Genomic DNA, 27723 nt, shown 5'->3' with positions numbered 1-27723 from the left:
CTAAGATGCAGGTTTAGCCTCCCGTTGAAGCTTGTTCTGAGTCATCTGCAGTATATCTTCTATTTCCTTAATCACCTCCTTCAAGTAAAGCAGACAGAAAAGGAAGCAAACTTAGAGTATTACCTATTATTATTCCATAAAATCATCAACATTAACTTGAAAATATATTCTTATTAGGATATTTATGAGTAGTGATCATGCTTTCAGTTTCACTGATACACAAGTTTCATGACAAATAGATGAGGAGAGATCATTAACTCATTAACATGGTACCATGAAATTGGTTTCTCCTTGGCTTTTAGGGATTGATATTTCCTGATGAATGACTGACAGATGCCGAGCAAAGGTCGCGAGAGCTCTCTGGAGATCCTCTGAGACTGTTCTATTAACGACACCACAAACAAACGAGTTTACTAATGATCCCCAAGTCGCCAGCTAAGAAACAATCACCTTGTTCATCTGATAGTGGTGGTTAAATGAAACTTTCAGCAGACAACATCTTCGCTCTTTAGGGGGATGAGCACAGCTTGATTTAACTGTTACAGCATTGTGGAAGCGAAAGGATTTGTGTGATAAATATGTTAAATAACCCTCTGCTTAACAACTTTTAGAGTTTGTAGCATTACCAAAGCTAGAGGTGGCATCTTAATCCTCTGAAAGAATTGATTTTACTCTTAGCCATGTGAAGTCTTTCACCTAATCGCCTATTATCTTCTTTGGAAAGTGATCGCCTATTTGAACAGAGGAGAGTAAGGCTCCATCTCCCGGGGATGAGCCTCAAATTTTATACACATATATGCAGCAAAAAAACAAAAATCTTATTCTCTTCCACATTATGTTTGTCCATATTTCTGACTTAAAATAATAAAAGATCAGCTTATGGTTTGTCTATAAAGAAAGAAAGTTCATAACTCATGTTTTCTTGTATGGATCTGGTGTAGTAAGACATACTTACATCATTCCAATACTGCTTCGCTTACTGCTGTCAAAAAAAGCGAAAACTGTACCTTGCTTTGTCTGAAACGCAAGCAACAAAAAACAGAGAAAAATAAAGCTTCATCATTGTATAGCAAAGAGTACTAACTATTAGTGCATTTCAACCCTGCTTTAAATCTAAGCTCTTTAAATTCACACCTTTTCTGTATGTTGCCCTCCCTCCATATGCTGTTGTACTCATTAAAACCTGAAAACAGACTCTGATGTGTAAAATCTGTGCAGTTTCCCTTTGTATTAACCATATAACAGGAACAGTGGAAATGATGATAGAAAAGCGTGCCGATCAATTCTGAATTGTTACCTTTTTGTTAAATCTTATGCCATGGGCCTTGCACATCATAAGGAACACCTTATTGTATAACATGGAAAGGTCAGAGTGAAATAAGTGGTTCCCAATAACTGCACAAAGATTTCCAACTGGAGCCTGGACAAAAAAAAATAGACAGAGAGAAAGAAAGAAAAAAGAAAACAGCAGAAGATGTGAGTGATGACTGTTTGTCAATTAATTCATTGAATCCAATAATTTAAAGTTTGATTATATTTGGCAGCTAAGTATGGTGGTGGTGTGTGAAATAGATAGAGCAGAAATGGCTAAACCCCAGACATGTCCTTAGGGTCACTGCTGAATTTGTGTGTGTGATTAGTGAACGTGATGAGTACGGGGCACATGTGGTAAACTGTTGGGCCTTTCTTAATTAACTGCAGGGAGGAACAATTAATGCTTAGAAGACATGCCAAACACAAGATGAGCTTAATTGTACGACACCAATCAAAGAAACTACAGGTTGGGGACTGCAGATTTTTTTCATTCAATCTAAGATCAAAGCATTAGTGAATCCACAAAAGGAATACTCACTGCACACAACATTCTGTATCACCGTAATAGAGGGATTCTGTTTGCATGTGTCATAAGTAACACCAGAGAGGTTGATTACTTAAAAGTGGCAGGGCTTAGGAGGATAAAAATGTTCCTGCTTCTCAGCCACCTTTGGGAGACTTAAAGAGTAGGCCTAAGCCCCCGTGAGCTCAGGAGATAGCCCATAACTTGCTGTGAAGGGTGTGTGTTTGCAGTTGTCAGATGCAGGGCCCTCACACAACAATAAAAGCGTCCAACTGGGATTTAATTGTGTTTGTAATATGCAGGGCCTTAATGACGGCCAGCGCCGAAGCCATTAACCACTGCAGTGGCTCAACTGCTGTACTGAAGCACCAGGCCACCAACTAAATGAATGTTTGATAAAATAATACAAGTCGCAGATCAACAAGCGTAAACTCGGGCATACTGCTAATAAAAGAACTCGATTGTTTAAGGCCTGGCACCAGGTTGATGAGGTGTTCAAGCATGCATACACATGCATAATGAAAATGGTATGAATTATTAATGTGTTGATTATTTAGGCTCATCTATCAAAATGATAATGAATTCAGCACCTAAACACCAATTGAGCTTGGTGCATAATTACAGTATTTAGTTGTATTTAACAATAATGAAGAGCAAAACGTTGATCTATCTTTGTGATTACTGAAAGGCTACGAATAGCCTCCATAGTCTCAGGCTGCTTTTTTGTTGCAGAAACTACGTGACGGCATCATTTGATTTAAGAAGAAAAAGAAAAAAGTGTGAATTTAAATTATAGCATCTAAACTCAACACACTGATAGGTGAGTAAAGACATAATTTAAACTGCAAATATAAGCAAATATAAGACGGTACTTTGGGCACGATCTGGTGTTCACAGCATTTCTCGCTGATTGGCATTGGCGCTTCTAAACAGCCTGTGCGGCAATTCAGCGTTCCTCCAGTCATCATCAGAAGCATCTGGGTCATGGCCAGCTGGTTACTGTATGTGATGTCCAGATCAACAGCCCACACCTGCAAACAAGACGTCGTGAACTCTGTGTCATGGAGAGAAGACAAAACTCTATAGACTTAATCATTTCAATTTAATTATGGGCGATCGTGGCTCAAGAGTTGGGAGTTGGGAGTTCGCCTTGTAATCGGAAGGTTGCCGGTTCGAGCCCCAGCTTGGACAGTCTCGGTCGTTGTGTCCTTGGGCAAGACACTTCACCCGTTGCCTACTGGTGGTGGTCAGAGGGCCTGGTGGCGCCAGTGTCCGGCAGCCTCGCCTCTGTCAGTGCGCCCCAGGGTGGCTGTGGCTACAATGTAGCTTACCATCTCCAGTGTGTGAATGTGTGCGTGAATGGGTGGATGACTGGATATGTAAAGCGCTTTGGGGTCCTTAGGGACTAGAAAAGCGCTATATAAATACAGGCCATTTACCATTTTACCATTTTAATCACAAAAAAAATGGAACATCAAAGTATTTCATCCCTGGACCTTACAAAGCGAAGAGTTAGCACCTCTTAATCCTTACAGTGTTACTCATGTTAAGAGGCAAACATAAGGAAAACACAGGCATGGTGAGTGTTTGACTGATTTAGGTAATTCAGTTCTGACATGTGCACAAAGTAGATCCTTCCCTGTGTATTTGAATTCGGGCAGCCCTGGGCATGTTTGGCTCAAGTCTGATGAGAAGTAAAGTTCAGTTATGTATGGTAAATGGCATCATTATAAGTATATTAAGGGGTCAGGTATGGTCGTAGCCCTCCGCTTAAACAGGGCTAATTTTCCCAATAATAACCTAATAGCTCTGCCCTTTCTTCAAAAGTGACAAATAAATCACCAGTGAAGGAGTTGTTAATAACTAAGTGGCAGTTGGCTGCCTCCTTTAGCCGTTCCTATTTGTCAAAGTAAACGCTCCTGCCACCGAATGCAAATTGCTGCCTGTCTGAACCCGCAGTCTCGGTAACCCGAGTACTTTATCTCCACCAGCACATGGACATCTGACCATACGCAGTAATTATCTTAAATGCTTCACTGTGTTTTATATGAAATTTGAATATATTGTAAAGCATATTGCACAGTCTGCTTCTATAACAATTGTTTTTGGGACCGATTAGTGCGACAGCGTGTAAAAAACAATTCCGGAGAGATACCTGAAAATGTGAGATGTTTGGAAAACTTGAAAAGATTGGCACAAGCGGGAAAACTGGAAAATGTGTGACATGTTTATCTGAAAAATTTGTTTTTAAAATGTTATAGAGACAAAAATAGCTTTTTCCTGATTTGACATAATCTGATTTATAGGGCAGAAGTTACGCAGTTTTGGTTAGTAACCTTTTCTTCCCAATAAGAAAATGCCCAAACTTATGATTTATAAACTGCAGAAACAAGTATGAAAATTTCACGAGGTACATAAAAACGTCAAAAAGAAAAAGTACAGTATGTGGATACAAAGTTAAAAAAAATTCAAGGTGGGAAACACTTTAGCAGAACTGAGTGAGCTTTTCTGTAGGTGGTACTTTAGCTACCTGTGGGCAGATTCACGTCTCTATATATCAGGTTGATACCTGGGCCTGAGTGATGGACACACTTCACCAAGCCATTCACTCAACTCACTAAAACTCATACACCCCTGTCCCATTGTTGCTCTTAACAAAGCTGTGGGAAATGTAAGCCTGGATTGTACCTGTTTTCTATTGCCTTGCATTTTCATTAAAAGCCCCGATGCTGCAGCTGGGGCCCCACCGTTCCACAATGTGAGGAAAGACTGCAAGGGCAAACATATGTGACCCACTTCTTCCCATCAAATAAAGTAGGCAGCTTTTAGCAACAGGTTTGAATCTAAATTGATGTTTAAACCCAGACAGGTTTGCCCATGTGGCTCTCTTCCATCTAAGCTTTGTGTGTGTGGGGAGATGGTTAAGAATCTGTCATTAATGTTCCTGCCTCTATTGAAGCACACGCTGTTTTATAGTCTATTCTTAATTATGCTGTCAGTGAGTCCCTTTCAATTTCAGGTCAACATTGAAGATGAAAATTAATTTTAAGCCTGTCATTATTTCATTCTAAACAGGTAAAGGAAAAAGGGCCTGATTCTGTCCCGAATACATTTAAGAAATTTCTGCTTTTAGTGTCACCATTTTGTCACTGAAATGACAGTTTAATTTGACTAAATAAAATCACAGGATGTAAGAAAGTACTGCAAGTTGGTTTTTTATCCTAAAATAAATACAGCATGGTAGAGTCCACAGTCTGTGCAAAGCCTACTGACAAAAACATTCCTGGCTGGATTTCTAAATCTTCAAAGAAAGAAAAAATGCTGATAATCTAAAACAAAATCGGACATTTGAGGTTATAGGATGCAAATTGCAACACTGCTTTGCTTACATTGTACATTACATCTAATCCAGAAGATACTACCCTCTAGTGGCAAGTGTGCTCTTTCTCCAACTCCGGCATATCTATTATGAATATAAACAAAAGAAGGAAAGTCGGAAAAGTGCAGGGACGATATTTTTTGAACTGTTCTGAATAAAAATCCATCATAAATAACTAGAGGACAAATTGTATTCTGCTACTGGTGTTCTTTCATGTTTTTTAATGAAAGAAGGGGAAAGAAGATAGTGTCCTTCTTTCTTCTTTGTGCTTTTGTAAAACCTGTAAAATTCCACAGTATTTTATAGACTACATTACATACAAAGCATTTCATCATACAGCTCCAAATCAATAGGCAGTCAGTCAAGCCACATGTTAGGAGCAGAGGTTAAAGCATCATAAACCAGTCCATTTCAAATATCATAAATCAAAGTGCTTTCAGCAAAACTTAATCCTGACAAATGAAATAAGACTTCCATGCTGCCTGGCTATAATAGCGAGATACATTTCAGCCGACTGCTGCAGGTAGGGGTTAAACACTGACAGGGTATCCCCCCACCCGAAGCTGCCAAATCACTTTGGAATGACCTATTGTCTGAAAGATAGGTGCCTCTGAAATTCTCAGTATTGTAAGGTTAAAGGGCAAGCCTTAAATGGTGGAATCAGTGTATCGACACAATAAGACTTGACAGTTTATTAGATGGCCTTGTGACACATTTGCTCCCAGTGCCCACAGTTTGCCTTATCTTTTTTTTTAGATCCCAGGGGACTAATATGGGCGGCACCTAACTGCTCCTATGGATCCAGCCTAAAAATTGATCTTTTCCACCAATACGTTGAAATAAAAGCATTTGCAGAATGTGTTGTAACACCTTAGATCATATCTATTATGATAGATAAGCTAAGATCTTCTCTGTTTGTGTCTCACCTTCTTCTCCATGGTGTTATGGTCCAGAAAGCTAACGAGATCCACAGAGACATAACCTACGATACCCCGCTGCAGGCAGGCCCGGCCTACACGGGTGCAGATGGAGTGCAAAGTTTCTGGGTGTACAGAGCTCTGAGGAACAATGGAGCCTATAGCTTCAAGTTTACAACCACCATGGAGTTGGTCTCCACAAGAGAACATGGTCACTTCACCCCCTGGCTCCAGCAGCAGATCTACTGTCAGACAGGTGATACTGTTTGAAGGGGGGTAGGCCTCCACCACACCTCCTGGGAACATAGCAGAGCAGATAAATGGCTCTAGTACCCTCAACAAAACACAGCCTAACAGTAATACAGGACCTGAACTCTCCTAGCAGCTGTTTAGCAATCACAGAAAGTTACATGAAAATTATTGAATTTCGCATTTCACAAAGGCAACACCTGTGAAGCAGGAACGACATAGGAAATCCATATTACATGCTGCTATATTTGCAAGTGAAAAGCATTCCGTGCCTGACAATAGATATCTAACCTTGCCTGAGGAAGGTCTTCAGGAAGCAGGCCCAGTTGGGATAGCAGGAGGTTTTAGCAGGCTGGGCATAATGGGTCAGCCATTCTGGGATCTCATCTAAATATCTGAGCAGCACAGTCTCCTACAGAAAGAAAGTGCATACATTAAGCATCTACTGAATATTGTGCAAATTTTAGGAGTTTTTGTATCAATTCAATGCAAAATAATAAGTTTCAGTTACTTCATTATTATTAAAGCTTTGTATGTGTTGACCATATTATTGGAAGCACATTGTGTTTGACTCCAGTGACTGCTTGTTGTCCCCCAGACCTTGGGTGGCTGCTTCAATTTCTGTGCAAGTGTCTGATGGATATTGCGGGAGGGTCCATCTGTGAGTGACAGCCTATTATCAGAAGGCCTCAGGAGTCTAATGGCTTTAACTCACAGCCTCCAAGCAGCTGCCCTCAATAACAACTCTCTCCACTGGGCAGTTGATGAATACGTAAGCTAACCCCATCTATCTGGGGATCAATCAGGGCTTGACTGAGATCGATATCACTCTTGTTTCTGTAACTAGGAAATGCCATAATGGTTACACCACTTAATTATGCTGTTAATTTCTAACTTTTGTTTTAGGTTTCCCTGAAACAGTTTGACAACAACAAGTACAACTCTCTTCTTATAAGGCTATGATGGCTATATTTAAAATACAATGCCCTGACTAAACCCTCTGTAGCCAGTATGACAACAACAACAACAATGCTGTACGTGTGGCGCCAACAGAGAAGAATTTAATTTTTTTCATACACAATAAAACATGAAAAACATTTTTAAGAGATGACTAAATTATAAGTAGAAATAATATCTTTCTTCTGTCCTCATACTATCAAGATCATTACTTTGTTTTGAGTGCACGCTGTTGGGCTTCACTGGAGACAGGACCAGAGATTATACTGTTGATATTCCAGTCATGTAACAGCCATCATCATATTCAAGTACTGTAAGAGGCGAGGTCAAATGCTACACAGTGATTCCCCCTATACAAACCATAAAGCACACAATGGTGCGGCAAAAAGTGTAAGGGAACGGTTGTCATTCTCAACGGAAGAGCAAACTCACCCCGGGACTTTGCCTATGCAGTTCACAGAAACAGCAGGACAGTAAGAAAAGAAAGAGAGGTATTTTGCAATAAATTATTTGGACTTAAACTGCGTATAGTACCCTGTGATAGGATTCAGCCTTTGCTTGGTGTCCACATAAAGCCAAGCAATCTGGTCATAAATAAAATAGATGTTGCCCTGGCTCTTTGATTGCCATTTCACCTCTCCACTACATAGCACAACAACTGAGATACTACAGTGAACAGGTCTCAGGAACAGGAAGATATAATCAGGCTACTTATATATTTCGCATGAATATTTGCTTTACTTCAACCTCATCCTTGGATTTCTTGTACAAACTGAGGCAAAATTTCTTTGCATAAACATTGTAAATAAATACTTAGGATTGTCTTTGCAATGAAAAAAACAAAACTATATATATATATATATATATATATATATATATATATAGACTAAAGGAAATATTTTAAATTCCTAAATTCAGGCTAATTATATTAAGGCAAAACATTACATATTTAAACTCCTCCATGCAAGCACAGACTGCACAATATTTAGACATAGAACATCTGTATTAAATGTCCCTCTACCTCTTCAGTGGTAGTGATTATCAAATGACCCATTTCGCTGACAAACTTAACCTAAATAAGGTGTTGCTCAAGATCTGTTTGTACACAGCATGACAAAAAGAAATACTCCATCTGTTGACGCTATTAGGTGTAATTTTTACCCTCTTGTGCCTAATGATCCATATGCAAGCTGTGTGAGCGCTTAAGTGTGTGTATGGCCCCCTTCGGGCATTGCAAGGCTGCAGATCTACATGTCTTTAACCTCTCTCTGTGTAAATGCTAAAAGAGGCCTGGGGGCTTTCTGCAGGCTAAAACATTGTGCTGGAAGCTGTGGGCCTCACAATATTTTGAGAAACACACGCTTTCTAAGACCTGTGCAAAAGCTCCTATAGTAAGGATGAACCCCCCCCCCCACACACACACACACACACACACCACCACCACCACCCATCCATTCTCCTTTTTGTATCATTTTAGGCTATCCTTTTGCATAGCCAGAAGGGTTCTGAATGTTAATATTATTTTGAACTAGAGATGGACCGATCCGATATTACGTATCGGTATCGGTCCGATACTGACCTAAATTACTGGATCGGATATCGGAGAAAAATTAAAAATGTAATCCGATCCATTAAATATCACGAAAGCACCTCACAAAACTTGCAACACACCGTAACTCGCCTCAGAACGACGTTAGCACGTCGGAGCAGTATGCATCACGTGATAGAGCAGCTGTGGCATGCAGGACCTGTCGGTGGTCTGGATAGCATGTGGAGCTTCGCTAGCAACCTGGCATTTCATCTCCGACAAAGTTATCCCCGAGAGAAGTAAAGCAAGTGTGTAAGTCCATCTCTGAATGTTTGTAAAGCATTCCCACGTTAAGCTTAACGAGCGACTGCCTCTCGCTCTCCGGCTGCTACTTCAATCGTGAAACTGCTAATGATCAGCTGATCGGCTTTTCTGTGGCGAGTCCGTCTCTCTTGTTTGTTTTTGGTCCACTTTGCACCAGAAAGAGGAAACCAGCGGCTGAACAACAGCAGCACGTTTAAGCTTGATAAGCTGTTGTTAGAATTTATTTAATATTACTTTCTACACCAGGATCTTTTTCTATGTAGCTGACGCTGGTAACTGTGCAGGGGCGGATCTAGCAAAGTTTAGCCAGGGGGCCGATAGGGCATTAACTGGGAAAAGGGGGCACAAAGACATACTTTTCTTTCTTATTCTCATTTAAAATGTCGAGCTTTTAATAAATAATTATCTGACAGCCAAAGTTTTAATTTGATGTAAAATGAATAGAAGTCAATTACTGTATATAGTGACTATTAAGTCTAATATATACACCCTAGTAAGCTATAGTACTTTTTACTTTGGGAAGGTACCATCTGTGCAGTCTGCAATTTTGTTGAAGAAAGATGTTGAATCTATTTAATATTTCTTGAAAAATAATTGATTTCTGTGCATTTTTTTTTTACACTGCATCAAATTAAGGTTGATTACGTTGATTAAGCATCATGAGGTGGAGCGTGAGGGGTGGTTCCCTATTTTTTATTTATTTATTTTTGTTGTTGCTGGGAGTTGGAACCCTATTAGTTAGGTTGCTTAATATTTACGCAAAGTACTCTTTAAAATACCAGAATAGGGAGGATGGTGTAGGTCTAAGTTTATTAGATTGATCAGTATTGCTGAACTATGAAATATTTTTTTTGTATACAGGTATAACAGAATAGCTTTAGTGTAGTTGTTGTTTTAAACTTGAGTATGAACTTGCAGACTTGCAAAATGCAGCAAGATATTTTAAAAAACAGTTTTGTTGATTAAAAAACACTATATCGGATTCATATCGGTATCGGCAGATATCCAAATTTATGATATCGGTATCGGTATCGGACATAAAAAAGTGGTATCGTGCCATCTCTATTTTGAACGAGCACATGGTATCATCTGACTCAAGCTTTCTCATATGGAGCCCGTCAGAGCAAGCAATAATTAAGAAAAAAGGGCCAGTCACACTCATTTATCCCCCATCTACTTTTATAGTGAATATAATGGGACTTTAACTAAACTATGACACATATGATAATATACACTTTAATAATCCCTTTGATATTTATTGGTAAACAATTATTGGTGAAAGCTGATAAATTATGGATTAGTATTATAATGCTTAATTTGATCATTTGTATTTGATTAATAATTTATTAAAACTACTGTTTTCGTAAAGCTTGCGAAATATTCTGGAGTGTATTCACTAGCTGTCATTACGAGTGCAGTTAGATCTATTGTTTTTCAGCAAAGTGCTCTATTAATGAGCGTCATTTCTCAAAATGTATGAAGAAGGTTAAACATTCATGATAGTTTTTGCTGTGTGAAGAAGATAACGATTAGATACATTAATATAACATATTAATATGCTCGGATCTACTCAACAATACTGTTTTATGATCTTTCAGCACAAAGAGCCAGATTGCACTCTTCTGTATAAAGCATTTCAACAGAAGGTCAGTATGATTCACATCCAAGTGGCTAACAGATTTTAGGAGAAAACAATATCGTAAGAAAAACATCATGCAATGAAGAGCACAGGATGTGGGCTTTGCTTTGATTAAAAGAGCAAGGTGTAGAATAAAGGCCAGTTAAAGTGTTGTGTCCATATGGCCCAGAAGCCCCGAGGCTGTCGGCCTACACTGGGGCCCTCGGCACTCTTCCCTCTCCATGGGACCCCAGCTGGTGAAAGAAACCCCATTTACTTCCCTGTGCTGCTTCAGCCACCATTATGGACCTTGGCTGTGGCTCAGCCACTCTCTGCCATAATTAACAGCACCAAAGCCACAACAATTACAGCCCCGCACCACACATACACTCTGAATTAAAGAATGAGCTAATAGGAACAAAAACAGAGGGAGCCACAAGAACCTTGAGATGACTGCTATTCTTCCGAATGGAATAAAAAGTAAAATTGTTGTGCTCCAAGCCCACAATCATTAGCCTGTAATTAGTTTACACAGTGCTCCCAGTTAAATGGCAAAATACGGTAATTAACACATGACAGAAAATCAAAGGCTACTTTGTAAGCATATGAGAAATAAGAGCCAGGGGCTCAGGCGCTGTGTACAGATTGCATTTGTTGTAAATGAATGGTTTACCATTGATTAAATACATTTTATTTGTTCTAAATAGATCCAAGATGAAACCAGGATTTATATTTTCAGGAAAAACAAATGAATTCTTGCAACATCGCATTTGCAATTTAGACTTTATTTTACAGAGAGCTCAGATCCATCTAATGAGTGTAACAGATGTAAAAAGCTCAGTATAGCAAATATTAATGTAACTTGTATTTAAACTATTCAGTTCTGTTCTATACAAAGTTACTGATACAGTGACAATTCACAGCAGCCATCACAAAGAACTTTACATGCTAAGGTAACAACTAAGGCGAAAACCTCACTCAAGCTGCAGAGTAAAAGTATCAAAATACACATTACTTTGGGAAAGTCTTGAATCTCCCCCCATTTCTTTAAATTTCATTTTAAAGGATGTATTTTCTCCTAATTTCCTAAGTGATCTTGAGCAATATTTCTCTAGACTTTTTGAAGTTTTTCTTTGGTTGCTTCTTCCCTTATTTTCAGTCCAGTCCTTGCAACTGGCCATCTTCAGAAGAATATTTTTTTCTTACTTTTTTTTGTTGAGCCACACAACAAGCAACTCAGCAAAGTATCAATTGTAAATTGTATCTTTAGGAACTTTGTTACTAGCTGCTGTCACATAAACACAATTTGCTTCCAATTCTTTAACCGAATCTACAAAAAATGACATAAAATTAAAAAAAACTATCTGCAGCACATGAACAGCAGATGAAAGTCCTTAAGAAATATGAGAAAATCCAATAAAGACCTGAGCCAGGGACTGAGAGATACATTTGACACTTTAGTTGATCTATTTGCTGTCCCATTAGAAATGATCCCAGTGGAAAGGTTGCTGCCAAGAAGCGATTCTTAAGAAAGAAAAATTACACAAGTACTAGACTGAAAATCAGTGGCAACAGGTCTTAAAAAGCAGTGAACCAAATTTGAAGATTTTGGTTTAAATCGCTGTTAGTATGGACGGAGGAGGTCAGGATCCACCATCTGTAAAAGCTGATTTGCAACATCCAAAGAAGAGCTTCAAGAAGCCTATTGCAACAAAGTCTTCCTAAAGGTGGTGATACCAAATGTTGACTTTCAATGTTGTTAGAATGGTATAAACTCTGTTTATGCCTTATATACTGTATTTATTTGTATGTATGTAGACATTTCAATAAGTCACTGCACTTGTTTTCTTAGGAAAATATAAAAATGAGGGGGTGACTCAAGAGTTTTGCACAGTACTATACGGATAGGCAACAGTATGTTAAATACACTATGTGTACCGTGATTTGTTACTGTTGGATGAGTTAAAGCACTCTAGGTTATGTGTGTGTTTCAGGATATATCTATATGTATAAAATATGTATAAAATTAAAAAATGTCATCTATTGATTTACTGTTCTGAGGCTCCTGGGATGACGTTTAAAATACTGTACTAAGGGAATCAGCATTGCCACTGACCCCAGGGTGAAAAATGACATCTCTTTGACCCTAATGTGACATACACTTTTGTTCCTTCAGTGACAGAAGTGAATCTAACCCTTTTTTGGGGCTCTCTCTTCTTCTGAACACCTGGGCACAGTCTGGACTTTAATATCCAGTCGCTACTGTAGTGTTATCTGTTAACTATTTAGTTGTTACCATGTTAACTTAAAGTGGGAGATTCCTCATGGGTGCTGTAATAATAATCGCAATAAACTTTATTTGTATTGTGTTTTTGCAAAACCACTGCTTTGGAGAGAGCCATAAAAACAGGATATAATAGTAAAAAAAACATAAATTTGGTGAGATGTAATAAGGAAAAGTAATCAAAAAAGAAAAACAGAAACTCCAAATTCAAACTCATTTAATAAAACATTGCATAAAATTGAGTGTAAAATTATGCTCAAAAATTTTAAGTCACAGGAAGATTGACATAATGCTCTGAGTCACATCTTTACCTGAATGCATTTTGGGTTCCACAGCTCCGGACCGTAACGATGATACTCCTGCAGAGCCCACTTATAGCAACTAAGATGGCATGTATCACAATATGCTGTACCGTGGCTGCCATCCTCTGAGTCAATCTTGAAGAGCCAGCGCTGCACATCAGTGTTTTGAGTCATAAGCTCTGCCAGTGTTTCATGAAGCTTGACCAAGATTGAAAAATGTGCAAACTAAATTAACACAAACATTAGGAGGGAAAATATATTATGTTTTCATCTGTTACTGAGCAGTGATGAAGGACTGTGTAATGCAGTATTTGGTGTCTGACCTGGTTTAGCGAGTAGATGTCTCCTTGACCAGGTGGCACATCGACCTCTGCCCCCACAAAAATTCTCCTCCCTCCAGATTTGGTGCTGTAGTGTTGAGCAATAGCAGGTTCTGGACCCAGGATTGGTAGCCCTAACTCATCAGCTACCGCCAGGTCATCCACGTGGGCAATTCCACCCACAATATAGGCATGCTTCCCCTGGATCAGGTTTCTGATGTGCTTCAGGGTTTGTGGACTGTACTTCAGAAGTGTAGACAGGCACATGTTATGGGTCTGGAAGAGAAGAGGGGAGGACGATTTTCAAAGCGGAGCGTTTTCACTGTCTCTTCCAAGGGTTGTTTCTTGACCTGATTTATCACTGTGTACACAAAACAGATCTATTATTGAAATAGCCAGCAGGGTTTTGACCTCTCCTGTATTCTAGCAGGTTGAATTGATAAAAGCTGCCTGTGGGAGGCCTCCCCTATCCTTCACATCTTTAATGTGTGCTCCCAATGAGCTCCTTGGGAATACAACTAATTACTTCACATCTGTATTTATTTGATCCACATGGAATTATCCCTTCTGTCACTGGCAGAATGCGCTGCCAGCCATGGCTAGCAGTGATTCATCTCAGCAACACGTCTGGCACAGTTTAACAACAAAACAGCAGGAAAATCAATAAAAAGAATGAAGAAGACCATGTCATGTTGCACATTCAATCTAGCGCAAAACGATGGAATAAGATGGATAGAATGGCTGGATGTGCAAAGATAAATATAGCAACAGCTTCACTTTTATAGCAGTGAGATACTCAGAACTATTAAAAATACAGCCTTTAAATGTAATGATGAGTTAATTAAACCACCCACTATGGAATTTAATCATCTGCTGAACAACATCTGAAAACACCCTCAGTTAAATTCAGTAAAACTTGCAAAATATGTAGAGTTTTGGTTTGACAAGTAGAAAGAAAGATGAAAAAATGTTAGACAGAGTGTAGCGCTATAACAACAACCTCCTTTGGTACCCTCTAGAGGATAATTTATAAACTACAAACGCTTGTGGCATCTATAAATATATAGTAAGCAGATTTCTGTGCTCAAAAGGCACATTGTTATCATGTTAATACTTAAAAGTTGCAAGTAAATTGGTGAATACTGTCATCCTTACTGGGAAATAATCTACAGCCTCAGGTGTGAGGATGATGTAGCGTCTCACGGAGGATGAGGCTCGAGCGGTCCTGGTATCAGCCCCATCTGTGGCTCCATCACACTTCAGGAGGCTGGTGTAATAGTCCAAGATGTCGTTTCCCAGATGCTGGGGACATATGTAGATCACCTCCACATTTTCATCTACAATTACACAAAGAGTGTTTTACAAATGGCATGTTTACAGATATGAACAATAAAAAAACGTAAGCTGTGCAGCTTACCTCTAATATCACACAACCTGCTCATTTGGATGTTCTGTAGGATGTCAAAGCCTCTCAAGTTCAGTCGTTTCCTCTGAGAGTATCCTGTCAGAAAAATGTTATATGTTATCTAACAGTTTAAAAATCTGTAGCTCTGTACAACTACTGATAATGCGTGTGTTACTAGACTTGGGGATGAGGGACTTAAGTCTAATCACACTGTAGTGCAATCCGATGATTAATTTAGCTTAATAACTAGCAGGTGCTGTGCCTGTCGCGTGCTGGGAGTCCTGCTGCACCATGTCCAGCCACCACTGAACTACATTCAGTGATACCGCCAGGATTTTAGCCCATGTATGTCTGGATTTCTGCCTGAGAGAGAATCCTCAACTGAATCAAGGTAATTAAATGATTGGATTCATGCTAATTAACAACAATGGGGTTCAACTTTCTAATTATCCTTGCTCACACAGCACTCTCTGTAGTCACCCCAAGTGCAAATAAAGCATTCCATCTGCTAGTAATTAGGCTTAATAATTTTAGACAATCGCTCAATGATTTACAATGCACATGCCTGATTACTGTCTAAATGTGGATGCTGCGGTGAAATTAGAACAAGAACCGATCCTAGATTGCACTCTGTGTTTAGCGTGAAAAACACAGCAGCGATTCCTCTTTTGTGTCTTTTTTTTCTGCCTTTTTTTTGCGCAGCAATAAAATAAGACCTTTGTGCCGCTTGTAAATATTCACCATAATGGCTTTTCATTTGCTTAATCTACAAATTAAATGGCGATTGAGACTAAATTGTTCAGTTCCCTGGCATGGGGACTGTCATCATCCTGTGAGTGCTTTCCTGCAGAGAGTCATTTGAACAAGACAGAGTGCCTGCACCAGGGCCACAGACTGGGGCAGCAGAGTGGTGAGACCGGGGGTGACTGCTGCTAGATCAGATGTGCTTGTGTGTGTGCAGCAGGCAAAGAAAGCTACCTAATGAAGGGATGTGGATAATGGTCCTCTTGAAGGACTGGATGCGTTTCCAGTTGGCTGCCAGATGCTGGGGACGGAAAAAAGGAGCGATCAGAGATGGGATCGCCAGAGCGTATGCACACACACACATACACACACAAATCATCATATCATTGCATAGCTAAAACACATCAAGCCAATCTCTCTCTGGGCTCACAGAAGCAAACCAAGCATAAAATACCACCGTAATTAAATTAAGCGTTTACTTTAGGAACATCTTCTCACAATTAATTCAATCAGCAAGGTACATGATGCTACTGCCAGGGGAAGATTAGCAGGCTTAATTACCAGGGTATGAATGCTTTAAGAGTGAGAACATACATTTAGTGCATGTATACACACACAGTAATGGTAAAACTAAATGAGGTTTTAGGCACTAATTAATATTATGTCAGCGCTCTAGAAGATGTTCAGCCAGATGACACAGAGACATGACATCTACAAGAAAAGGGAAAAGGATTACAGAATATTACGTATGTAGAACAATTGAACTGTCACAGCAGTCTTTTAAATAGAAACACTGTTTTATTTCCCATGTCTAAGATTACAAGTTAACGTAGTTAAGTATACGTCATGCATTCTGCCATGTTAAGGAGATGTTAAAATATTTGGAGATACTGAACATAAACTTTGGGAAGCCTGCCTGGAAGTCTTCAATGAAGAAAATCAGTCTTTTCAGCCTAATAAATAAAAAAACGAACTTGTTTTTAACTGCAGTTCTGGTGTAGATTATATGTACCGTCACTCTTTTGCATCTCTTAAATTATGCCAGTGCGATTAGAACATGTTTACTGTTTATTTACACGTTAAAATTCACAGTAACATATTATTTTTGAATGAAGAAAAAATCCCTTTCCAGTATGTGGGCAATATATAAAACACATTCTCTGAACAATATTTGATTTTCTTCACCTAAATCTGCCTTGTAGCTTACTGAAAAACGCAGAAGCCATGACTATGTAAATATATTTTATTTCATACTAGTGGAATAAGATTCATTAGTTGTTCATTAGATCAGGATTGATACTTAATAGCACAAATCATGCTCACTTGCTAAAAAGTGTGGCATTTTTAAAAGCAGAAAGATATATTTTTTAATATTTCCTAAATTAATCTAAGGTTGTAAAAAACTGGTAAACAGGTAAAAGTGCTACAGACACTGTAGAGAGCTGTCCTATCTTATAAGAATATCAATCCTCTCTGGGGTGAAGAGAAGTAGCCTTGTGCTTGATCGACAAAGAACACAATTGATGTGGCACTGAGAAAATACATAATAAATTTTTTTCATTAAATCAGATGTTGAGTATCAGAAGAGAGAGAGGGGAAACCTTTCCCTTTTAGAGATCAAATAACTAACAAATGCCAAAACACGTATTTCATTTTTATAACATTTCATCATATGTGTAGTAATTATTACTTGAACTGTAACAGACAATCAGCTGATTGTCCCTAGGCTTTGTAGCCTTCATTACCACTGTTTCTGCTTCTGTCTTCTTTTACAGTGTGGCTATACTTATATTTATTGTCTTCATCCCGTCCACTTTTCCATTGTCTTTTTGTTTTCTCCTTAAACTTTACTAAAATGTGTATATCTGGGTTTGTTTCTTTAAATCTCACACTGTAAGTACTAGAGAAATGCATTTTTTACCACTGTAAACAATTGTCTATAACACTGCATCTTAGCATAGCATTACATGGCTTCTGTCCAAATTTCTAAAATTGTCTTGGTGTTCTAGAAATGACCATGTGCCTTAAAAAATGCTTGTAAAATACAGAACATTTATACTAAACAGAATCACAATGTGCAACCTTATTTTAATGAAAAGGAATCCATTTACAGTCAAAGGACAAATATCAATGGATTCATTGGATTTGGAGAAATTGAGAGAATAGTCAAGAAAACAGGTACCAGAGCATTATTAGGTAAAAGAGAGATGGAAGCGAGAAAGTAGCATCACCTGTGCTCGGCTGCGGCTGTTTTCCAGCTGACTAAAACGCCGAGCCTGCAGGGCCTTCCTGACACGGCACAGCTGAGCGTGCATCAACCATGAGATGGCAATGGTGCCCGCCGCCCACTTGCGGCGACAGTGGCACAAGTAGGCTGTCCGGGCTAAGTAGCGCCTCCAGGAGGACTGGATGTGGATGGCAGCGGCCTCGATGCCTCCCTCTCCCTTGTAGCGCTGACCTGGGTGCGAGATGAGTTCTGAAACCTCCTCCCAGTTTTCTAGCACTGAGAGGACAGGCATCGCTGAAGGAGCCTTACTCCAACCACTATCCCAAACATGGCTCAGCTCCACCAGGCGCTCTCCACCCACTTTGGCTAAAGGCACAGCAAACTCCCTGAGCAGTTTTTGCAGGGCCTCTAGAACATCAACCACACTGCTCCAGCACAAGACAAAACACTGCTTGAAATGACAGAAGTCTGCAGCCATTGGGTCGACCTGTCCACTTCTGATTGTAAAAAGGTACCTGGGGATATCTACAGGCAGGCTCTAAAGAGGAAACAAGTGAGAGACACCCAGCTTAGTTATTAATAACAGTGTTACAATTCATGAAAATGTTGGTTTTTAGCACCTACTATTTTTGAATTAGTGTACCTGAGGACTTCTAGGAACCATGCTCTTGGAAGTTGTGGCGAAAGCTGGTGTCTCAGTGGGTGTGCAGTCTTTGTCCGCTCTTAAATAAGTGGATTCAGCTTTTGTTTTACATACTGGCTGTTCGTGGCACGTGGACTTTGAATCTATCAGGGCAAAATTCACAGAAAGACCCAGATACATTTTAAAAGTGATCAGAAGTCAAATCAAGCATCAGCTATCTCTTCAAGAACAGAGTCATTGAGATATTTAACCTAAAATCATGAAAGAAAAACTAAAACAGCTAGAAGGATGAGACAAAAAACATAATAGCTTTGGCAAAGCTGATGGACTTTTATCCAGATTCTTAAAAGTTTGGTATTCTAAAAAGTAGAACTTTTAGCAAAGATAAATGACATTTTCCATAAAAGACATTTTTTAATATTCCCTAAATAATAAATTCAAGGTTAATGTAAAAAGCAGACAGAAACAGGAAAAACTGCTACAGACTCTGTAGAGCGCTGTCCCATCTTCTCTGGGATAAAGAGATGCAGCCTTGTAGTCGATCGACACAGAACACAAATTTGGATGTGGCACTGTCCTCGTTCATCCTCTCCCAGGATTAAGAAAATATATATAATAGTATCTAAACTTAATACTACTAACTTAATATAAAAATTTATATGATTTGGAGTTTGACACTATAGAGTATTGTGGAATTACTGACTTGATCAAAGTTTCCGCAAACATTAAGCAAACACAGAATGTCAAAAGATGTTTGTCTGGAGTATAAAAGATGAGGAGATGGTGTAGGGGTGGTGAAATGCTGCTAACCTGTCCAAAAGTCTTCTTTGGGAACTACCAGGATGTGATGGCCCTTTGATTCAGCTCCTTGAAGATTCACCACAGAGCCAGAGATTATCCTGTCACCTTTTGCCTGAACAGAAGATTTTCGCAACATCAGTGACTGCACATCAGATGTAAACACAACCAACAAAACGCTGCCTGACATTACCTGCTACTGTCCACATTAAAACCCATCTGTCCCATTAGACATGAAAACATTTTCTAGGGGAATAAGTATAAACAAGCGGTTCAGGATAGCATGCTTTATCAGAAACAACAGGTTTGCTGCATTCATTAAGAATTTAGAAAAGTGCCACTGGCAATAGGACCTTCGCTGTAACTCACTGTCAATCATAGTTATTCAAATCTGTTAACCTTAAACATTTTAATTCATAACACTGGATTACAATAAAAATAAAACAAGATTTATTGGCCTAATTTCAGTATGAATTTGTTGTGACTACATTTAAACATTTCACAACTCATAAAACAGAAAGTTTGTGCTCCTCCAGATTTGTCACCTAATGTCCTTTCTTTTGTTCTTCTCAGACCACTGAGCTCTTTGACAGACCACAGGTAGCAGCCAGGTGCAGTGAGATTCTCCCCTCAAAGGCACACATCTGTTTCAGATGAGGTTGGGAAAAAGGTGGCACCCTTTGTAAAATTGCTAAAATGCAAACGCTCATTGCCTGGCATGGGTATGGAGAGAAGAAGAGCTGGCCTGAGTTGCAGGAGATGGTAGCAGGCAGAGAGCCAGTGGTTAGCAGTTGGGGAAGCTACGGCTGTCTTATTGGCATGCTGGACCAGGTATCCACTTCTGTCTTGAGACAGCTGTAAACCAGTAGCCCATAGCACAGCAATCAGGCGCCTGTTACTTTAGAAGAATGCTGATGTGCTGCAATCTGCTGCTTTCCGCTTTCTGCAGCCAGCAATTCCATCTCTCCTATATCAGAGTGACAGTCTTGGCCTATGTTTCTTGTGTCAGGTAGAGATTCCCAAAAACATATCAGAAAAGTGTGTAAAATAGATCTAAAACTAATGCCGACCTTTGCAAAGATTAATTTGTTTGCTGTGACAAGTGCTGGATGTCATCCCTAAGCCAAGTGACCTTTACGTCACAGACTGTCTGAACATGAGACTTGAGGCATCTATTAATACAGAACACTACCATCACTCTTCACTCCAGCACACACTGTCTATTGGAAGGATTAGAGAGTAAGTATCGGGGAAAAGAACAATGATATCTAATTCACCACAGGTGCAGCAGAAACTTTTCTCACTGTACAAAGCAAATACCCGGAGGAAATAATTATTATTTCATGATTAAACTCTGACAAAACTATGATTATAGCCGAGATTTCATGCAGGGAATGGTGTCCTTTCCAGCGGTAAGACTGAAATGCCCCATGAAAACATTTAAAATATAATTAGAAAACATTGAGCCTGATGTCTGCAACAAATGAAAAGTCGAAATTCTCTTTTGTGGTTCCGTTTTACAAAGCTACTGCAAATTATCTGTCAGCTACTTTGTGTAGAGTATTCAATCCGACAAACTGTAGCACATAATTTTTGGAGAAAAAAACAACTATCGACATAATAAACAGATTCAAAGGCTCCAGAGAAAAGTTGACTAAAGTGGCAAGTTCACAGGGTTTATTTTAGACCCACCTGTGATAAATAATACATCACAATAAGAATAACTGGATTAAGAGTTGTTTATGTTATAACATTATGTATATGATCAGTAAATGTAATACCATGTTTATACTTCATTTGAAAGACCCTATGGCTTTCTGTAAGGTGTAGTTTCTAAAGAAATCATGCATGATAGCAAACTACAACTACAGGTTATTCTACATTTATGGAATATTACTTACCTCATTTGCTCTCTTCCTGTGAGTATCAGTAAGCAATTTCCCAGATTTCTGATGCCTAATGGATCTTTTGTTTGGCAAACACATGTTCAATGCTAACTTGTCCTGAAACAGAGAAAGGAAAAAAAATCAGAAATTGTAATAGAAGATGCACTCTCATTAGTCTATTCATTAGGTATACCTCATCAGTACCAGGTTGAACCCCCTTTTGAATCATAGCTGCCTTAATTCATCATGGCACAAGTTTCATCAAGGGGCTGCAAACATTCCTCAGAGACTTTGACAGCATCACGCCACTAATACAGATCTGTTGCATCCCAGAGGTGCTCTGTTTAAGATCATGTGACTGTTGAGACCATTTGAGTACAGTGAACTCATTGTCATGTTCAAGAAACCACTTTGAGGTGAACAATCTTTGTGACATGGTGCATAATCCTGCTGGAAGCAGCCATCTGAAGATGGTTACACTGTAACCGTAAAGTGATGGATCAACTCAAAGGAGTCTGGCTATTCTCCTCTGATCCAGAGAACTGTCGCTCACTGTATATTTTCTCTCTTTCAGACAATCCTCTGTATACCTTATAGAGATGGTTGTGCAGGAAAATCCCAGTAAACTAGCAATTTGTGAAATACTCAGAACAGACCGCCTGGCGCCAACAATGCTACGTCCAGAGATCATCTTGCCCATTCTGACGCTCAGTTTGAATTTCAGCAGGTGATTTTGTACATTCCTAAATGCACCAAGTTGCTGCCGTGTGATTGGGCTATTGATATTTGCATTGACATGCTGTTAATGCAAACAGGTGTACCTAATAATTTTTCCAATGAGCGTGTAAATAGTTAGGATTTTTGCTAAACAAAAAAGGTATCAATCCTTGCCCGCTTTTACCTTCCCTATCGTATTGCACGTGTTTAGCTTGTACACACCCTCATTAATTGAAAAAAGGTCATTTATTATCCTTTTTTAAAGTTTCTGAATGCACATAATAATCTACCTGTTCCCCTGCTGGAGCTCCTGGAAGGTTTTCTCTCTGTTTCTTCACATCTGAGATTTTATCCAGACAAGGAGTCCTGTGTAAAGACTTTCTTTCAGACTCACAATCCCAATTAACCAGAATTCACAACAATTCTAAACATATTTAATCAAATTTGCAAAAAGGTAATGGTTGAGCAAAATATTCCCACTAAAAATACTACTTACCATTTAGAAATAGTCTTTTTTTGTAAATCTTCAATGGGAGGAAGAACCAGCTGCTGCTTATTCACTGTTTTCAAACAATCCTCTGCATGTTTCTACAGACAGTCAAGAACTTATTAACTGTCGGTTCTTACGTGTACTATGTTTCACTTAAGTCTCTTTATTTAATATAAATGCTACTGTGCGTGAAGATTTCTCACCCTGATGTTCAGGGCCTGAGTGTTCAGTGTTGTCCTCCCCTCACTGACAGTCACTTTCTCAAGACTAGGTTTGAGTTGTCTTAAATCGTCTTCCACCTGCAATACAGTCATAAAATGTAAATACTCCAGAAAATGACCTAAAAACAGCATACACGAGTTTGATGATTTAGCGAAAGGCAAGATAAGTCAAGGAAACTTTACCCGAACCGAAACAGCTCCCGACTTGTCTTCCTTTTTAACCACTTCGGACATTTTTTTTCATCATTATTTATGGGTTTGTAACTGAAATATATATAGCACAATGGCGAACTGTACTAGTTACCCCAATGACTTTTCTACAGTCATTGAGTTACCCACTGTTAGCGAAACAATTAGCTTGTCACCAGTGAAAGTTTCTGATTCGGTACACGTAACCTTGACGACGAGACACCGTGCAGCTCATTTCTTCCTGGAGTTTGACAGTCAGGCATATAAGGGTCACGTCTAAGTAAATAATTGTTTATCCCAATGCTCCAATCCCATTGCCACATAACCATGGCCTTTACTTTAATCACCTTCTAAAACATATCAGCTGATGTTAGATTTGTTCACAGTGTCCCTCCACTTCACATAAACGCAGAGTGCAATTTTTTGATTTTGCTTTTTAAATAATTATCATTATCATCATCCTTATTATTATTATTATTATTATTATTATTACTTAGTTTCAATGATGGATCGAAAAATATTTTTACAATTAAACGTCACAAGACTGTTTAACGTGCACCGGAAGAGGCCGGTCAGAGTTGAAAGGTCTCCCAAGTTTTCCATCGTAACGCTAAGCTAATAGCTGAAGAAGCTTTCTCTCCAATTTATAATTAAAATGTCAGCTTCAGAAGAAAACACAGAAATAGCCACCCCATGTGTGCTTGTCACTAGCTGTGACAGCGAGTTTAAAGAAGAAGAACTAATCAAACGTAAGTTAAGGTGAAAATAACATAATAGCAAGGAAGCTAACGTTAAACAGAGCTAACTAAGCGATAGCATCTGGAAGCCCTTTTATGTCTTTTTCTCGGGTTAATAGCGAATTTCTTCAAGGCGTCTAAGCCATTTTATGTCCTTTACTTTCGCCAGGCTGATATACAAGCGATATGGTAATGCTAATTAAGGTTAATACTATTCCTGTTGCTTGAGCTTTCACCGTGAGAAGCTTAGCTTGACGTCTTTGTTCGTGTAGATCAACAGATTTGTTTTTGTCTCAGAAATCCTCAGTACGAAGACTTTACCCGAGCCGACAAAGCGAGAGGAAACAGTGGTCTGGTACCCTTGGACCATCAACAACAAGTATTATACGGCAGATGTCAGTCTCTGTGTTGTATCAAGCACTTTTCACATGTCGTCAGAGATTGCCCAGTCCATGCAAGCTTTCATCGCTTATTTTGACAGCAAAGCGGTATGTGACATAAGAAGTTATATTTATAAGTCTAAACAGCACGTTTCTTCATGCCTTTATATCATCCATTATGTTTGCAGAAAGATGGGCTGCAAAAGCTACAACCTTGGATCCCGGTAGTGGAAGATCTTGCGCCAGAGGTGCTCATCCTGGTCTGTGACAGAGTCTGTGAAAATGGTCAGTTTTTTTGCTCTGCATGTGGCTTGCAGAAAACACTGTCTTACATATAAGTCGTGGGGGATACAACTTCTAATTTATGTTGTAGGAGTCACCAGACATGAAGCGCAGCAGTGGTGTTTGGCTCATGCATTTGAGCTCGTAGAACTCAATCCTCAGGAGCTCCCAGATGAGGATGGTGAGTTTCTCAAATGGGAGAAATGAGCAGTGACATCACCCAGATTTATATCTCAATTCTTTGTGTTTTGATAATATTTTCACCCGCATTCACACTATTCTGTTTTCTCTATCAGACGACTTTCCAGAATCCACAGGTGTAAAGAGAATTGTTCAGGCTCTCAATGCAAATGTGTGGTCCAGCGTGGAAATGAAGGATGGTAAGATGACATAACCTTTGATTTAACTACTACATACTCTGTGTATGCATGTATGGCATGTGACAGTTTACATCTCTAACAGGGCACAATCAGGGCTTTGGTCTGATGAGCAGTTTGGTGGCTTCCAGACATAACAACCCACGCACCTGCCAAGATCCACCAGTCAGTGGAGTTTTCCTTTTTTGATAATGATCGATTTATTTAGGTTTTAACAGTATTTTTTTCATGCATTTTCTTGCTTGCTTGCTTGCTTGAATCAATACAATTTAAATTTATGTTTTTTTAAAGTCGTTTTTGTGGAGGCATGCTGATCCAAGCTGTTTTATTTTTTTTGGTAGTCTTCCAGCTTACCAGTAGAGGGCACCGTTAACAATGAGGAGCCTAACCATACAGAAAGTACTACAAATACAGACACACAGGAAGAGGCAGTAGTTGGTAAGCGAATGCCTTGTGATAGAATTTTCTTTACTGAGTCGTGAATCAATTTTTCTCAGATTCCTCAAAATACTGCTGCTGGAACTGTTAGTTATGTGTATAAACATACATTTTTTTGATCTCCCTCAGATGCAATGACTGATTTGGACATTCAGGAGCTCGCTAACCTCACAACTGGAGATGTAGATGTTGATAACTTTGAACGGCTTTTTACCAAATTAAAGGAGATGAAAGGTAAATGGGAGAATTTTAAAAAAGATATGCAAATCTTGTTTTTTCTTTCTTTCTTTCTTTCTTTCTTTTTTTTATTTAAAGGTATGTTGTCCCTGTGGAGGTTAAATATTTTCTATAGAGTTCACTTTGAATAGCTAAGTGAGCATCTTTGATGTATTTAGCTTTTGTTTTTCATTATATTTTCAAAATAGTTTGATGCATTTCAGATGATTACTTTAACTAATAAAAAGAAAGTGATTATGATAAAAAGTTTAAGCCCCCATGGTCAGTACTTTGTAAGCAACACATCTTACCATTCTTGTTTGTTGGATTTTCACCCTTTCTTTGCAAACATCTTTCAGTTTTGTCAGATCTTTGTTCTGGCCTGCACAGCTTCTTTAAACTCCATCAACTGTTGAAGATGTTTAGCTCAGGAAATTTCAAGAACCACTGACAAATCTTCAGTGTTCGTCACTCAGTAGTTGTTGTTGGATTTTGAGGTGTTTTTCGGATTGTTAAAATGTTGTTAAACAACATCATCTTTTTTTATCTTGAGCTTTTTGTTTGCAGATACTGCAGTGCAGAATTTGTGGTGTATAATTGAATCCATCCTTCCTCTATCTTGTGCCAGTGGCTGTAACACAAGCCATCCACCCATATGCTTAACAGTTAAAGAGATCATTAGGTTTATTTAGATGTTCATTTGAAAACTTCTGATGCTTTTAATTATCTCTTCCACGAAGGTCGTGGTTGTACAAGTAGATTAAAGCACAGTCTGCTCAATTTTCCTGAAGTTCCTTTGTTTTCATCACAGGGTTTTGATTCTAGCAATCCTACGATTAGATCTCTTAAAGTTGTTTTTTTTGCTTTGTTTTCCAGACATCACTTTGATGTCCCTCCTTTCTTTTTAAGTACAGTAAATCAGTTCCATTAATTCCAGTTCCAGCTGAGTAAAGGCCTTGTTAAAGCAATATCCTGAATTGTGGGCATAAAATTTTTAATCTTCAAAAGACAAGGCGCTCTTACTTAGTAGAGGACTCAATGGCTGATTATTGTAGGAATAATATTTTAGGAGTCAGAATATGTATGTAAGTCTTGAAATGTGCATTGCCCAAGTTTCCAGAACAATTACTATGAACAAGCCAAAGCACAGACAAGCTAGTTACCTTCAGGATTTCTGAGATTACTAAGATTTTGGAATACTTACATTGCACAAAAACTCTAGTCTTGCATTCAAGGTTTCAGAAACAAACAAAAAACAACAAATCAACTTTTCATCAGGAGTGCTCAAATATTTGGATGCCAGTGCACCTGATGTCATTGTGGCTGACTGATGATTTTGGTCTTCTCTATTTTAAACCTACAGACAAAGCTTCTTCATTACCCCACGAGCAGAGAAAAGTTCACGCAGAAAAGGTAAGTTTTTTTTTTTTCTTTAGTGTTTTAATTTAACCCTTCATTAGTTCAATACATGATCTGTTTACCCACAATCTGCTTTCTAGGTGGCAAAAGCATTTTGGATGGCCATCGGTGGTGATGAAGATGAGATAGATGGGTTATCATCGGGAGAAGAAAGCTAAAAGTAGCTGGCTGTAACTTGGACTCCTTTCACCTGATCCTCCTGTTTTTCTTGGGGCTTCCACAAGATTCAGCATCCCGTGACATCCTGCTTGCACTTGGAAAGTGGAGATGCTTACAGATGGCACTGTGGGCATTAGTATATTTAGAAACTGTGGATTCTTAACATGAAATGATGTATTGAAAAAACAGATGGGAATTCCTGATTGCAAGAAAAGCAAATGAGTGGCCCTGATCCTCAATCTACTCCCCTGGGTTCCTCACTATACTTTAGCCCTAAGTGAACCTCAGCACGTGATGGTGTTGAAGGTGGGGAAAGACATGAAATGTATGTGGTTTGTGTATTTGTTATTAGGTACATTGATACATATATTTTAAAGGTAAATGATGTGCCTTATCCTAAAAAGACATACAGTATAATGCACACTGGAATAAATTAACACAAAACCTTGTGATTTTAATATTTAGTGAGTATGGTTTATTTGTTGTGAACACTCACATGGGTTCACAATCTCTATTCAACTTAAATAAAAGGATATGTGTATTGTGCTTTGCGATTAACTCTGCAGTAAATAAGTAATTTAGATGTAGCGCAGTGGGGAGTTTCTAATATTTTTATCAAGCCTTAATGAGTAGAGAAGCACATTTAAAAATATATTATACTGTACATACATACCATCACA

The 27723-nt window shown here is 38.8% G+C and overlaps 2 protein-coding genes across 2 annotated transcripts; one reads left to right on the top strand and one right to left on the bottom strand.

The window, feature by feature from the left end:
• iqch (IQ motif containing H) lies at positions 1-23080 on the bottom strand. The gene is made up of 20 exons (XM_085357486.1): positions 23030-23080; positions 22829-22924; positions 22632-22723; positions 22426-22501; positions 21434-21535; positions 19545-19647; positions 18735-18877; positions 18096-18629; positions 16099-16165; positions 15133-15216; positions 14871-15052; positions 13719-13991; positions 13405-13620; positions 6674-6794; positions 6143-6429; positions 2710-2868; positions 1298-1420; positions 956-1017; positions 274-382; positions 1-78 (listed from the first exon to the last, which is right to left on the bottom strand). The coding sequence occupies exons 1-20, from the start codon at positions 23078-23080 to the stop codon at positions 1-3; spliced, it is 2958 nt and encodes a 985-aa protein (XP_085213612.1).
• A 532-nt stretch (positions 23081-23612) lies between these two features.
• On the top strand, positions 23613-27482 carry aagab (alpha and gamma adaptin binding protein). The gene is made up of 10 exons (XM_085357485.1): positions 23613-23784; positions 24070-24260; positions 24341-24437; positions 24526-24615; positions 24731-24814; positions 24897-24976; positions 25153-25249; positions 25379-25483; positions 26829-26878; positions 26965-27482. The coding sequence occupies exons 1-10, from the start codon at positions 23691-23693 to the stop codon at positions 27040-27042; spliced, it is 966 nt and encodes a 321-aa protein (XP_085213611.1). The 5' UTR covers positions 23613-23690; the 3' UTR covers positions 27043-27482.
• Positions 27483-27723: the final 241 nt, after the last annotated feature.

This window comes from Diplotaxodon limnothrissa, linkage group LG7, assembly GCF_057381915.1.
Source record: "Diplotaxodon limnothrissa isolate DT_005_m linkage group LG7, D_limnothrissa_male_GT1.1, whole genome shotgun sequence".
In the NCBI taxonomy this organism is placed as follows: domain Eukaryota; kingdom Metazoa; phylum Chordata; class Actinopteri; order Cichliformes; family Cichlidae; genus Diplotaxodon; species Diplotaxodon limnothrissa.
This window is presented reverse-complemented; position numbering and strand designations above follow the sequence as displayed.